The sequence below is a fragment of the Callithrix jacchus genome, chromosome 12 (genome assembly GCF_049354715.1).
Source record: "Callithrix jacchus isolate 240 chromosome 12, calJac240_pri, whole genome shotgun sequence".
Classification (NCBI taxonomy): domain Eukaryota; kingdom Metazoa; phylum Chordata; class Mammalia; order Primates; family Cebidae; genus Callithrix; species Callithrix jacchus.
Window position 1 is genome coordinate 5,639,676 of NC_133513.1, and position 12,852 is coordinate 5,652,527.

The 12,852-nt window shown below is 47.3% G+C and overlaps 1 protein-coding gene across 26 annotated transcripts in view; it reads left to right on the forward strand.

The window, feature by feature from the left end:
* Positions 1–12,718, forward strand: part of CLUAP1 (clusterin associated protein 1) — a 42,120-nt gene extending 29,402 nt beyond the window's left edge. For 9 of the 26 annotated variants that reach the window (XM_078344506.1, XM_078344504.1, XM_078344505.1 and 6 more), the window contains 5 exons: positions 1,435–1,507; positions 3,381–3,488; positions 5,584–5,675; positions 5,934–5,990; positions 8,876–10,499. In XM_078344506.1, coding sequence (XP_078200632.1) covers positions 1,435–1,507; positions 3,381–3,488; positions 5,584–5,675; positions 5,934–5,990; positions 8,876–9,025 — 480 coding nt within the window. In that variant the 3' untranslated portion in view covers positions 9,026–10,499. Of the gene's footprint in view, positions 1–1,434; positions 1,508–3,380; positions 3,489–5,583; positions 5,676–5,933; positions 5,991–8,875; positions 10,500–10,946; positions 11,801–12,388; positions 12,468–12,609 lie in introns of those variants that run through there. The other 17 variants (XM_078344511.1, XM_078344509.1, XM_078344507.1 and 14 more) reach the window with 7 other exon arrangements.
* Positions 12,719–12,852: the final 134 nt, after the last annotated feature.

The window sequence follows — 12,852 nt, forward strand, 5'->3', positions numbered from 1 at the left end:
GGTTTTAAGGTTATGCTAGGCTTCTTACCAGCCTGGACATTTGAGTTGGGCAGAGCTGTTTTGTCGTCCAGGTGGGCTAACTGGGAGTACCTAATGCATCTGTGGGGACACGTCATCTTGGCGAGGAACTCGTTACTGGCATTACTCTGTGCCACAGGCAGGCCATGGAGAAACGATACAGGACAGGCATATTTCGAGGGCACTGGAAAGAGTCTGGAGTTAGAACATTTTAAACATTTGGGTACCTGGGAAAGAACAGTCAAGGGCAGTGAAAAGAGATCTTGGCAGTTTTGTTGTGTCATCTGGGGCCACCTCTGGGTTCAGAGGACAAACCAAACAGTATGGCTCAGAATGGTGGGCAGGTGGCCTTGGTAACTTCCCAGGGAGCCCCTCTACCCCACCTGTCTCTTTTTCTCCTGCTTACTCTCACCCTCTGTCCTTAGTATACCTGTTACCTTGAGATACTCCATGCCTGAAACACAGTGCTTTATTTTTACTGTTTAGTAAAAATATTTAAAATACAATAACACTATTTAAAAGCCAGTTTTCTCCCTCCCTCCATGTCTGTCTGTCTCCCTCCCTCCCTCCCTCACTCCCTCCATGTCTGTGTCTCTCTCTCTCTCTCTCTCTCTCTCTCTGTCTACCTCTATCTCTATCTCTATCTCTATCTCTATCTCTATCTCTATCTCTATCTCTGTCTGTCTCTTTCTCGATAGGGTCTCACTCTGTTGCCTGCTACTCTGTCTGGAGCACAGGCTGTGATCATAGCTCACTGCAGCCTCAGACCTCCTGGGCTCAAGTGATACTCCTTGCCTTGGCCTCCCAAAGCACGGGGGTTACAGGTGTAACCCGCATGCCCAGCCCCCATTCTCTTTCTTGATAATAATCAGGGCCACATTTTATGACCTGAGATATTTTCTTCTCCTGTCACCACCCCAGGAATTAGATTAGCATTTCTTTCTTTTTCTTCCCATCTTGATCTGTCCCATCATTTAGCATCTTTTGAGCTGAAATCTGAAGGCAGGGCAAGGAAGATAAATGATAAAATCTATATGTCTGTCTCTTTCCTAAAGTTAGATGTATCTGTTCTGTGTCCCCAGGCCGTCCAGGCACACGTGTGGGCATTTAACTCTCCTCAGAAGCAGGGACATGCAGTTGGAGAAGCATGGGGATGAGGCAGCTGCTTCACTCTGGGCGCCCCTGTCCACCAGGCCACCAGGTGACCTGAGAGAGAGAGAGCAATAGGTTTTGGGACACTGGAGTTGCCCAGGCAGTGTTAATTCTCTTCCCCTTCCTTGAGTTTAGCTCTTTTCTTGTTCCGTAGCACAAACTTAGCAGTCCTTACACAGCAGAGTGTTAGGTGTAAGAGTGAAGAAGATTAGAACAGTCCAGAAAAGGGCCATCTCTCCTGAGTCTGTTTTTCCTCTTCCACAGGAGGCTAAAAACACTCTCTGCCTGATACAGAACAAGCTCAAGGAGGAAGAGAAGCGCCTGCTCAAGAGTGGAAGTAAGGCTGGGCTTTGTAGACGAGCGGTTTACTCTGGACTAGCATTTTTCAGCCTTGAAATATACCTATGTTTTAAAATATGTATTTTCTTCTTTAAGTTTTTTCAGCTTTTTTTTTAAATGTGGTAACAGCACTTTATATCTTCAGTTTTGAAAAGTATAATAAATTGTTGACCATAGGAACAAAAATATTTTCAAAAGGCAATTTTATCACAGCTTCTGTGTCGGGTGCCATTGTATTCACTCGAGAGTCTGGTTTAAATACAGCATTTAAAGCACGTTTCATTCTTGTGCCAATTAAGATAGCATTTCCCCGTTTACATGATAGTTTGAATTATATATGATGCGTAACTGTAAGAAAATTGGTCCTAGAGGTGTGTAGTGTTCCGTATTTTGGGGCTGACTGATGGAAACCAAGCATTGGGATGCAGTGCAGGCGGAGGAGCCACTCGCCTCGTGATGGTCCCGACACTGCTGAGATGCTCCCCATAATCCAGAATGGCTCAGCAAGACACTCACCTGGAGAGACACAGGGTTACGTCCATACGAGGCCTCGATTCTGGGAAGGAGTGCTCTCTGTGACCAGTCAGGTTCTCTTATCCATGAACTCAGTGTCAAGTCTGTGTTGGGGCCAGTAGCAGCCAGGCAGGATCTTCCTGCTGAATTGGTGGCCTTGCTGCACGAAGTTCCATCTCCTCTTCCTGATTGCTCTCTCTTTTCTTCCTGGTGAGATACTCTATTTGCTCTCACGTTGAGGACAGCATACTTGAGGCATCAGGCCCACACACATGCTCCCTCCCATGCATGCTCTTTCTCTGTCAGTTTCTCTTTCTTTGCCATTTCCTTGTTTCTCTGTCGTTTTGCCCCTGTTCTATGACTATCATCTGAATCTCAGGAAACGCTGGTGGAAGAACAGGGACTTCAGGAAGTTTAGGAAGAATAGGGACTGCTGGGAAATCCTCCAGGAACAGGGTTAGGGAATTCGAAGGGCCTGTCTAGCCAAAGCTGTCCTCCCCTTTTTCAATTCCTTGTCAGCCAGAAGAGCGTGAGGTTGCAGTGAGCCAAAATTGTGCCACTGCACTCCGGCCTGGGTGACAGAGTGAGACTCTGTCTCAAAAAAAAAAAAAGTAGAAAATTACTTTGGAAAAATCTCTCTTTATGATGGGCTTTTCCCCAGGGGAGAACATGGCATCACCAGCTTTCACTGCCAGTCACCAGGATCACCCTCCTCGGGGGAGCCCCACTGGTGCCATTTCTACCCTGGCCTCCTGCCTCCAGGCTTTTTCGTTACCTTTTCAGCAGACTCCACTTCCTCATCTTCGTCACGATCTAGGAGCTCGAGTTCTGGTGATACAGCCTAACATTGGACAGAGAATGGGTTTTTCTCTAAACTAACCAAGCACTTGACAGCTGGGTATTCAGTTTTTACGATCTCAGATTTCCTTCAAGGGCTTCCACACGATTAGCCTGAGAACTATCATCTTCCAAAAGTCTTTGCAGAGAATGTGTGAAGACCTCACTGCCTGGCACCCAGGGAGCCATGCAGGTTTCGGAAGGCTGGGATTGGAGGAGTCGGCGTTGCTGTTCTGGAGACTGTAGTGCTGTTTCTAACTAACATGTCTGACCCACTTTTTTCTTGCTTTGGAAATTAAAAAAAAAAAAACAAAACAAAACAAAACATAGCACATCATTGTCCACATTAAGTCTTCACTAAGCATCTACCGGCCAACCCAGAGAGTCTCATAAAATATAATATATCTAAAGAAAGGCTAGAAGTACAAATGACTTTTGCACACAAACTTTACTTCAGGCAGAGCTGTTCAATTGCGAGGATGAAGCCACTCCTTTGTTTGGCCTGCTTGTGTTCCTGCCAGGTAATGATGACCCGGACATAGACATCCAGGAGGACGATGAATCCGACAGTGAGTTGGAAGAGAGGCAGCTGTCCAAGCCTCGGACAGCCATGGAGGTGCTCATGCAAGGTAACTCGGCGTCTTTCGCTGGCCCTCCTCCCCATGCCCTGTTTCACAGAACACCTGGCCAGGACTGGGGCAGGGCTGCTTAGTGTTGAGGCCCACAGGCGCACTATGAATGGCCCCTAGAAGCAGCTCTTGCTCCAGGTTTACCCTGTCCTGTTGTTTATGGCTCTTGAACTGTTCAGTGGTCAGGTTTGCCCCTAATATTCTTACCTGTCTATGATCCCGAGACTGGATGGTTCATATTCATGGCTTGGTATTTCTCAGAGAGCCACAGGACACATCGCCTCTGCCACTGAACTATAGTCTCCCTTTAGTCTCCCTTTTTTGGGTCTTAGACTGCTCTCACTGCAATTATATACCTAATAGGCTGAGAATTAATACAGAAAGACACTTAAATGAGCATCTCTGCCTTAAAAAGTGTTCTAATTTCTTTACTCATTGCAAAACATTCACGCAGCAAGGCTCAGCACAGTGGCACACACCTTATTCCCAGCTCCTCGGGAGGCTGAGGCAGGAGGACTGTTTGAGCCCAGCCTCGGGGCTTCAGCGCATGATGACTGTGTCTGTGAATAGCCACAGCACTGCAGCCTGGACAACACAGAGGGTCTCTTAAAACTAAGTTAAAAACAAAGACTCAAGCAACAAAATTTGTAGAGCGAATGTCAGTGCTCTCCTGGGGTCTTCCTCATGTCCCACACCCACCTGGGAGGGCTCATGGCTAGTGGCCAGGGTGGGTGTGTCTTTACAAATTACCTTTCTGTACATATACATACGCATACACACACACACATACACAGAGATCACCTGAAAAATACGTACCTTTTTGCACCTAGACTATATGTCTGGTTCTGCAGCTTGCTTTTGTTTTGAAAGATTAGATATGATTGGAACTCTTCCTCTGTTGGTAAAATATAGCTCTACCCCCGACTTTTTTTTCTTTTTTTTGAGATGGAGTCTTGGCACTATTGCCTGGCTGGAGTGCAGTGCCGCGATCTCTGCTTACTGCAACCTCCGTCTGCTGGGTTCAAGCGATTCTCCTGCCTCAGCCCCCAAGTAGTTGGGATTACTTACAGGCACCCACTACCATGCCCGGCTAATTTTTTGTATTTTTAGTAGAGATGGAGTTTCATTGTATCGGCCAGGCTAATCTTGAATTCCTTACCTTGTGATCCACCTGCCTCAGCCTCCCAAAGTGCTGGGATTACAGGCATGAGCCACCACGCCCGGCCTGCTACCTACTTTTTAATGGCTGTATCGTATTCCTAGCACAACCGTACCCATGATGTCCATCGTCATATTGATATTTATTTCCCTTCGTTTCCTTGTATGTACAGCTTTCTGTATGTCTGCATATTTTTAGGTTGCATCATTAAAAGGCAAATTCTTAGGTCAAAGGTTCTATAAATGTTTGTTTTAGTACTATAAAATTGTCTTATATTTGCCTTTAAAAATATTTCTGGGCCGGGCGCGGTGGCTCAAGCCTGTAATCCCAGCACTTTGGGAGGCCGAGGCGGGTGGATCACGAGGTCAAGAGATTGAGACCATCCTGGTCAACATGGTGAAACCCCGTCTCTACTAAAAATACAAAAAATTAGCTGGGCATGGTGGCACGTGCCTGTAGTCCCAGCTATTCGGGAGGCCGAGGCAGGAGAATTGCTTGAACCCAGGAGGCGGAGGTTGCAGTGAGCCGAGATCGCTCCATTGCACTCCAGACTGGGTAACAACAGCAAAACTCCCTCCCAAAAAAAAGTATTTCTTATCTACCGTCTGTTAATGTTTGGAGCACAGTTGCATTTTTGTGTGTGTGCGTGAGAGACAGAATCTCATTCTGTTGTCCAGACTACAGTACGGTGGCGTGATCTCCGCTCGCTGCAGCCTCCGCCTCCTGAGGAGCTGGGGCTACAGGTGTGAACCCCCACACCTTGCTAATTTTTTAAAAAAATTTTTGTAGAGATGAGGTTTCATTATGTTACCCAGGCTATCCTCAAACTCCTGGCCTCCTGTCTCAGCCTCCCAAAGTACTGGGATCATAGGCATGAGTCAACACGCCTGGCCAGAAAACAAATCTTGAATGCTATCTCCTGCTTTATTTTCCAAGGTTTTTATGACTTCTCCATGCTTTCGTTGTTCTCAGGAAGACCCGGCAAACGCATTGTGGGCACAATGCAAGGTGGAGACTCCGATGACATTGTAAGTCTCCTGCTCCCCTCAGCGGTTCTGTGCGTTGTGGGCTTGGCTGTCTGCATAGGTGGGAGTGGCTGAGTTCCTGCCGGCAGCCTGGGAGCCGTCTATGGTCAGCCCGGCCGTGGCTCGATGTGTGGCAGGGTTTGGCTTCGTGAGGTTCTGGACTCTTGCTTGCTCATGGATGGCTCATTCCTTTTCAAGTGAATGTGCTTGCTCTGCTTTTTTTTGCCTTCTCACTGTTCTTTCCATTCTCGCTTTCCAAAGACGGAAGCAGCACCAGCTCTGTTAGGTAAATGCAAGACTTCCAGCTCCAGGAAGCAGGTTGGTTTTCTGTTCTGCCTCGTTCGTTTGTGGGTGTCTGTCAGCCCTCCAGGGCCAGTCGGGGGCCTCTCCCTAGGAGTGATGCTTCCTCTATCCTCAGCAAAAAGCCTCTCGAAAGGGGTCCCACAGTGAGAGCGGGATCATTAAAGGCCCCTATGATAAGAAGGAGGCACAAGCCCCGAGCCTGGAGATGGGGAAAGCTCAGGCTGGGCAGCCTTTGGGCCCTGGGCTGTAATCTAGAAATGAAGGAGGATGCTGAGGGCCTGGCCCAGGACCAGCCCTCTCCTGTACCCTGTACTGGGGAAGGAACTGGGAAGCAGTGCTATTCCCAGACCAGGCCCTCAGGGGCACCGGGTAAGATGAGGCTGAGATGGCAGGTTGCCTTGAGCTTTAATGAGTGGATAACTCACTGGAGCACTTCACCAGAAGGGGAGCCTGGGGATCTTCGTGGGTGTCCCGTCATTCAGGGCTCTGCTGGCCATTACTCAGGCCTTTGTTCTTTGTTGCCGTCCCTGGAAGTGCTGCTCAGTTCACAGCAAAGGGCAGCTAGACAGAGTGACCCCAGGCTGCTTCCATTAGTGGGTGCACCTGTGTCTGGGGCATGGCACTAGCGGCTGCAGAGACAGAAGCAGGGCCGTGTGTTCGTGCACATAGATTTACACACCCGCAGCTGGTGCTGCTGCGGAATTCACTGTGGGGAGAGGCTGCCCAGACTTGCTGGCAGCATGCACAGAGATCGGGTCTTGAATTCACAGGTCAAGGTCTGTAGAGAAGCAGAGAGAGCACCTAGTAAGTAGTTTCCTTAACAAGCTCGGGCGTGGATGGTAAATAGCTTCTCTCCATCTTGCCTACCCAAGACAGAAGCTGAGGGAGTCTGACATGGGCACTGGGGATTCAAGGTCAGCACGGCCTGCCTCTTCCTCAGTGTTTGCATTCTCTGAGAGAATGTGTTAGTTGCAGCTAAGCTTTATCCCTTGTGGTCACTTGTTAATTTCAAGGAGGCTGTATCCATGCAGCCCTCCAGGCACAGGGTTCCGTTCTTTATGTGTTGACTCAGCATCCAGCACATGTCTGTCAAGTGCCCGCCAGTGCCAGTGCTATCATGGATCTTGGGGAACACAGCAAGGGGGCAGAGAAAAGCCCCTGCTTCATAGCTGGCACCGCAGCAATAACAATGGAGCCGAGGATCAGGGCTCATGCTGTTAACAGGAGGAATAACAGCTTCAGGGAGTGACAGGGACAAAGGAGGCAGTGGCATCTTCCATGAGGTCAGCAAAGGGCTCTATTGGTGTTTGAGCAGGGCCTGAGTGGAGGGAGCAAGCATGTACATTGGCAGTACGTGGGTGTGTGGATGCGCTTTTGACGTCAAGAAGCAGAGGGAGCTGGCGTGACTGTGGGTGAGCGACAGAGGCAGCGGGGGCTATGCAGAGCCTTGAAGGGTGAGATGAAGACTCTGCGTTTTATCTGAGTGCAAGGAGAAGGCCCTGGAGAATTGTGAGCCCAGAAAGGCCAAGAGCTGACCTCCATCTGAGAGAGGCCAGTTAGGAGGCACCTGCAGCCATGGAGGTCACGGGTGATGGTGCTTGGCTGAAGGTGTGGCAGCAGAGGTGTTGAGAATTGGGCAGGTCCTGGATGTCTCTAAGAACCATCAGGTTTTATGAATTGATCAGACAGAGGCTATTAGAGAAATGAGGGTGCCTGGGCTGTGGTGTAATCAACAGAAAGCAGTGTTTCATTTTCTGAGATTGGGCCAACTTGACAAAGGGGCTTGGAGGGCAGAAGGACAGTTTGGTTTTGGACATGCTAGGGTTGAGTAGCCAGGTGGAATTTAAGTCTGGGGTTCAAGGGCCAGGTCTGGGCTAGAGATTGAATTCTTGGAGCCGCCCATATTTGGATGGGGTCTAAGCCACAGGATAGGTGTCACTGCCTAGGGAGAGCAAGTAGAACGAGAAGGGAGGCGGCCCCAGCTCGTGAGCTGCCTCTGCCCTGCAGAGGTTGGGGAAGCTGAGGGAGGGGGACCTGGACTAGAGAAGGGGCCCTGGGGGTTGGAGGAGATTGGTTTTAAGGCTGAAGGTGTGATTCCACCGCTCACGCAAGTTGAGGCCTCAGAATCTTTCCACTTTATTGAGTGTTTCACTCTTGACAAAAGCAGTCCTGGGGTCAGCGGGTGAGAGCCCGAGGAATCTGAAGCGGCCGTGAGGGACACAGGTGCAGACAGTGAGTTCAGCAACTCACTCAGGAGCTCTGCGTGCGGGGAGGGAGACGGGCCAGAGCAGCTGGAGAGGAGGGTGGGAATACATAATGGATTTTTTTTTTCAAGAAGGAAATTAAAGCATGTGTGTGCGCTGTCAGGAATGATGTAGACAGAACGACCGGCCCTCCTGGTTTCCACGGGGTGCAGGACCCATTTTAAAGCTGAGCTGATTGGGTGCGCTGGATCTGATGAGGGAGAGGGTGTCTTACTTTGCTCCTTATACCCATGCCTGTGTTGCTTTCCGTCCACAATCTGCAAAAAGCCAAAACAGGCCTCCCTTCCCTCTGTCCAAACCTTTGCCCTCCTTGCCATCTGTAGTGGGGGGTCTCTGGGTCCTGTGGTCCTCATTTCAGATCCAGAGTGCTTCTGGGACACTGTGGCAAGGCCAGCCCCTGTAGCGCCACACCCAGATGCACCTGGTGTTTGAAGGATTCTGGTTGAATGATACATTCCAGCCAGCAGAACATTGCCTCAGTCCCATCCGTGTGCCATCCCACAGCCTGCCTGCCATTCTGCCAGCCTCTTCCTTCACATGGGGATGCTGCTATAGAAAGGGAAGCAGAGAATCCTAGGACAAGATGTCAGGAATGAGGTGGGACCCCCTGTTGTATCTGCCGTCTTTTTCCTATAGGAGGATTCGGAGGACAGTGAAATTGACATGGAAGATGATGATGAGGAGGATGAGGATTTGGAAGATGAGAGCATTGCTCTCTCGCCAACCAAGCCCAATCAAAGGGTCCAGAAACCTGAACCGCTGGAGGACAGTGACAACGACTTCTGACCTTCTTGCTAAGGGACCCAGGCAGATTAAAATCCTCAGTTGTGTAGGTAAATGGGAACTTAGGTTAGGAAGGTGGCTCCTGTTTTGCTCACGAAGCTAGCTGGACTCTGAATACTGAAGCAATACTTATTTCTGCTTTAGGCTCCTGTGATTGCATTCCATGAAGCTTAAATAAGAATGGAAGCAAATCTCAGTTTGTTTTTCTTTTTCACCTTTTTATCTCCTAAAACTTGAGGAATGTGAGTGTTGTTAGTGATTGACATCTGCAGGACAAAAACTCAAGGAGAAATAAGAGCTGATGCCACGCAAGTCTTGGCTGCCTTTGTTGTACATTTTCTCTGAGAGTCTAACAGACTCGGGGCTGGAGCTTGGCCCTGGGACTTGTGTTTGGAACGGTAGAGGAACACCTGGCTGTCAATCACTTGAACAGCTTAGAACGTTTCCTGTGCATCGACTCTTAATTCTAGCCCTTATTTCATTTTGTAGTCTTATGTTCTTTCTTCTGCATGTTCACCATACCAAGCATTAAGTGTATTTTAATAATTAAAATTTGCTGAAAGAAGGTTAGCTAAAGTTAAATGAAAACTGACTTTCCTTGAAAATCAGGCAATAGAGACAGGCTCCAGATGAGGAATACTCCATTTTCTCTCTGAGTCCAGTTCACCTTCCATTACAGCCACCTTCTGTTTCCACAGCTGGTACTAAGTTTGAAAACTCTGGTGGCCTGGGTTGCCCTCGCAGAGATTCCAGACTCCCATGGCAATGACAGCCGGGTCTTTCTAAAGGAGATTTTTTTTGTCTAAAGTGTGCAAGCCATTAGTGCCCAACACAGGGACTAAGGCAGGTTTCCTGCCGCTCACTACCCAGGTGTTTCTGTAGGGGAAGGAGCCAGTTAAGGAAAAAGTGTCAGCACAGGTTCATGTTTCTGATTTAAAACAACAGCAACACAGGATTGAATTAGGTAGAATAGTAGCACTAGAAAAATTTTTCTGTTGTAAAATTAGAAGTGGAGTTTGTTTTTTTAGTATAAAAAGTACTTAGCTGGGCATGGGGCCCAGCTACTCAGGAGGCCAGGGTGGGAAGATCACTTGAGCCCAAAAGTTTGAGACTAACCTGTACAACTAAGTGAGACTCCATCTCTACAAAAAATTTAAAAATTAGCCAGGTGTGGAGGTGCATGCCTGTGGTCCCAGCTACTCGGGAGGTGGAGGCAGGAGGATCATTTGAGACCAGGAGGTTGAGGGTGCAATGAGCCATGATCATGCCACTGCACTCCAGCCTGGGCAACAGAGCAAGACCCTGTCTTTAAAAAAATGAAAAAGAAAAGCATGCTGCTTGTAAAAAGTATACAGTAGGCAGGGCACAGTGGCTCACACCTGTAATCCTAGAGAGGCTGAGGCAGGTGGATCACCTGAGATCAGGGGACCAGCCTGACCAACATGGTGAAATCCCATTTCTACTAAAAATACAAAAATTAGCTGAGTGTGGTGACATATGCCTGTAACCCCAGCTACTGGGGAGGCTGAGGCAGGAGAATCCCTTGAACTCCAGAGGCGGAGGTTGTAGTGAGCCGAGATCACACCATTGTACTCCAGCTTGGGCGACCAAGTGAGACCCCATCTCAAAAAAAAAAAAAAAGTATACAGGACATTAAAAAGAAAAGCACAAATTTTATTTACCATTAAAAACTCAGAAGACTTCTGAAATTAGTTTTTTTTTTTAATCTTTTAATAAATGTATTTAACAGCATATTTCATATTATTAAATAGGTTTTACTTAAAAGTATAATTTTATTTGTACCTGTCAGATATAAATACTTATTCAAGAGTTCACAGGTATGATATGATAGACATCAATTTTAGGAGATTGTGACAATTATTTCTGTCATCTTTGCTTTTTTTCTCTTTTCCTAAATTTTAAGATTACTCCTTTTAAAAAAAAAAAAAGCCAACATTCAGTGAATTCACTAGTAGTTTGAAATGCACTATGTGGTAATTGGTACACGACAGGGAAGCCATGCGTTGGAGCCATGCCAGCCACCTCAGATGCCGTGGCTTTCAGATGCGGAAGACTCACTCCATCTTCTTGGATGTTACGGATTTGGTGTGCCTGAATCTGACTTGACGTCTGTTTTGAAAAAAACATGCAAATAGAGTTCTATTTTCCTTGTGTGATATTTTCTTCTAATGCACTTTAACACAGAAGCCTAACCTGAGCTACAAAGAGCCCATCCACAGACATCGGCAGCAGTTGCCAAGGGCGCTTCATTGTGCCACCTGCTTCTAGTTCATTTGGTGAACTGACTGTGTGCAGAGTCTCACCGTGTCCAGTTGCACTGCCTCGCCTGAGCAAGGAAGTTTCTGTCAACAGCAAGCTTTGTGTACTCGATCATTTTCATTAAAGTATTTCAGTTAATAGTGACCCACTGTAGAATGGATCCAGGAGTCACATAGGTGCAAGTGCCTTGTGACCTGGCACCATGTGGTTTTGGCCAAGCAGCAGAGCAGACCTCAGAACCTGAGGAGGGTAGTTGTGATTAGGTCGGTGAGAACCTAGCAGGCCACTGCTGACCATTTTTTTGCTGTGTAATTAGAGGACTTCCTAAAATGCTTTTAAAAATGTGTATTGATGGAAACTACAAAGGAATTTTTCAGATACTCAATTTTTATTGGTACTGGTTACCAAAAACAAAGTCCTTGGACTTCTGATCGAATATCTGAACTATTGTTTCTCTTTTAACATGAAGAATAAATAGATCCCTTTCGTTGGCACTTTAATACCAGTGTCACGTGTCTGGAAGGAAATTATATTCATTTAGGTGAGCAACACACTACATAAATAGCACAGCTGTTAGACCCAGGGGACTCTCAGATGCTAGAGTTGAGGACTCCTTTAATTGGAAGGGAGCTATAGGGCCTTCCTCTTACCTGTAAGTCCTTTCTGTGTGGACATGAATTAAATTCTCCTGTGTTGCTCTGATGGGATTTTTGGGCCAGCTGGCTCTGCTGCGTCCCTGAACTCCCTAACCATTTCAGACAGCTTGAAGATGTACGATCATTATTTGAAAAGGGACAGAGGGACTCTGTGTTTTCTCCACCACCTTGGCTCCTGAGGTTTCTTCAGTGTTAGGTTTCTGCGGGGTCCAGCTTTCTGCAGTGTTTGGCTCTGCAGCTCTCTCTGTGTTCTGCCCAGCTCTTCACTCAGACAGAAACAATGCAAACCAGCAGGCAGTGGGGCATCACCTTAAGCTCACTAAAACAGCTGTCAGTCTAGAAGTCTATGCCCAGCACAAACTCAATTACCACAAGAGCCATGTTCAGATTTCCCCCTTTTACAAATAATGTTTTGTTTGTTATTTCCCAGCTAGTACAAGTGATCTAAATGTGCTTCATAGCAGACTTCTTCCTCCAGTCTAGGATCCAGCCAAAGATCTTGCATTAAGGTAGATCTCTACTAAGTTAATTCACACTTTCTGCGACCTTCGGTGTTTTTCATGACGTTGATGTTTCTGATGAGGTCAGGTCATTTATTTTGCAGAATATCCATTAGTTTGGATTTTTTTCTAATTGTTCCTTCATGATTAGAATCAAGCAAACGTTTTTTGACAAGAAGACTACATCAGAGACGACTCTGTGGTGCATCAGACTGGGGGCACATGACGTCCACTTGTCCCATTATTAGCGATGTCCAATTCTGTCACTTCTGTTGAGACTGCATTGGCCAGATTTTAGATTAAGGTAGCTTTTTCCTTTTGTAAATTAGGGTATCACCTTTGTGGGTTGCTATTTTGAGACTGTGAGGATATCATCTTCCCAAGTAAGCCTGTA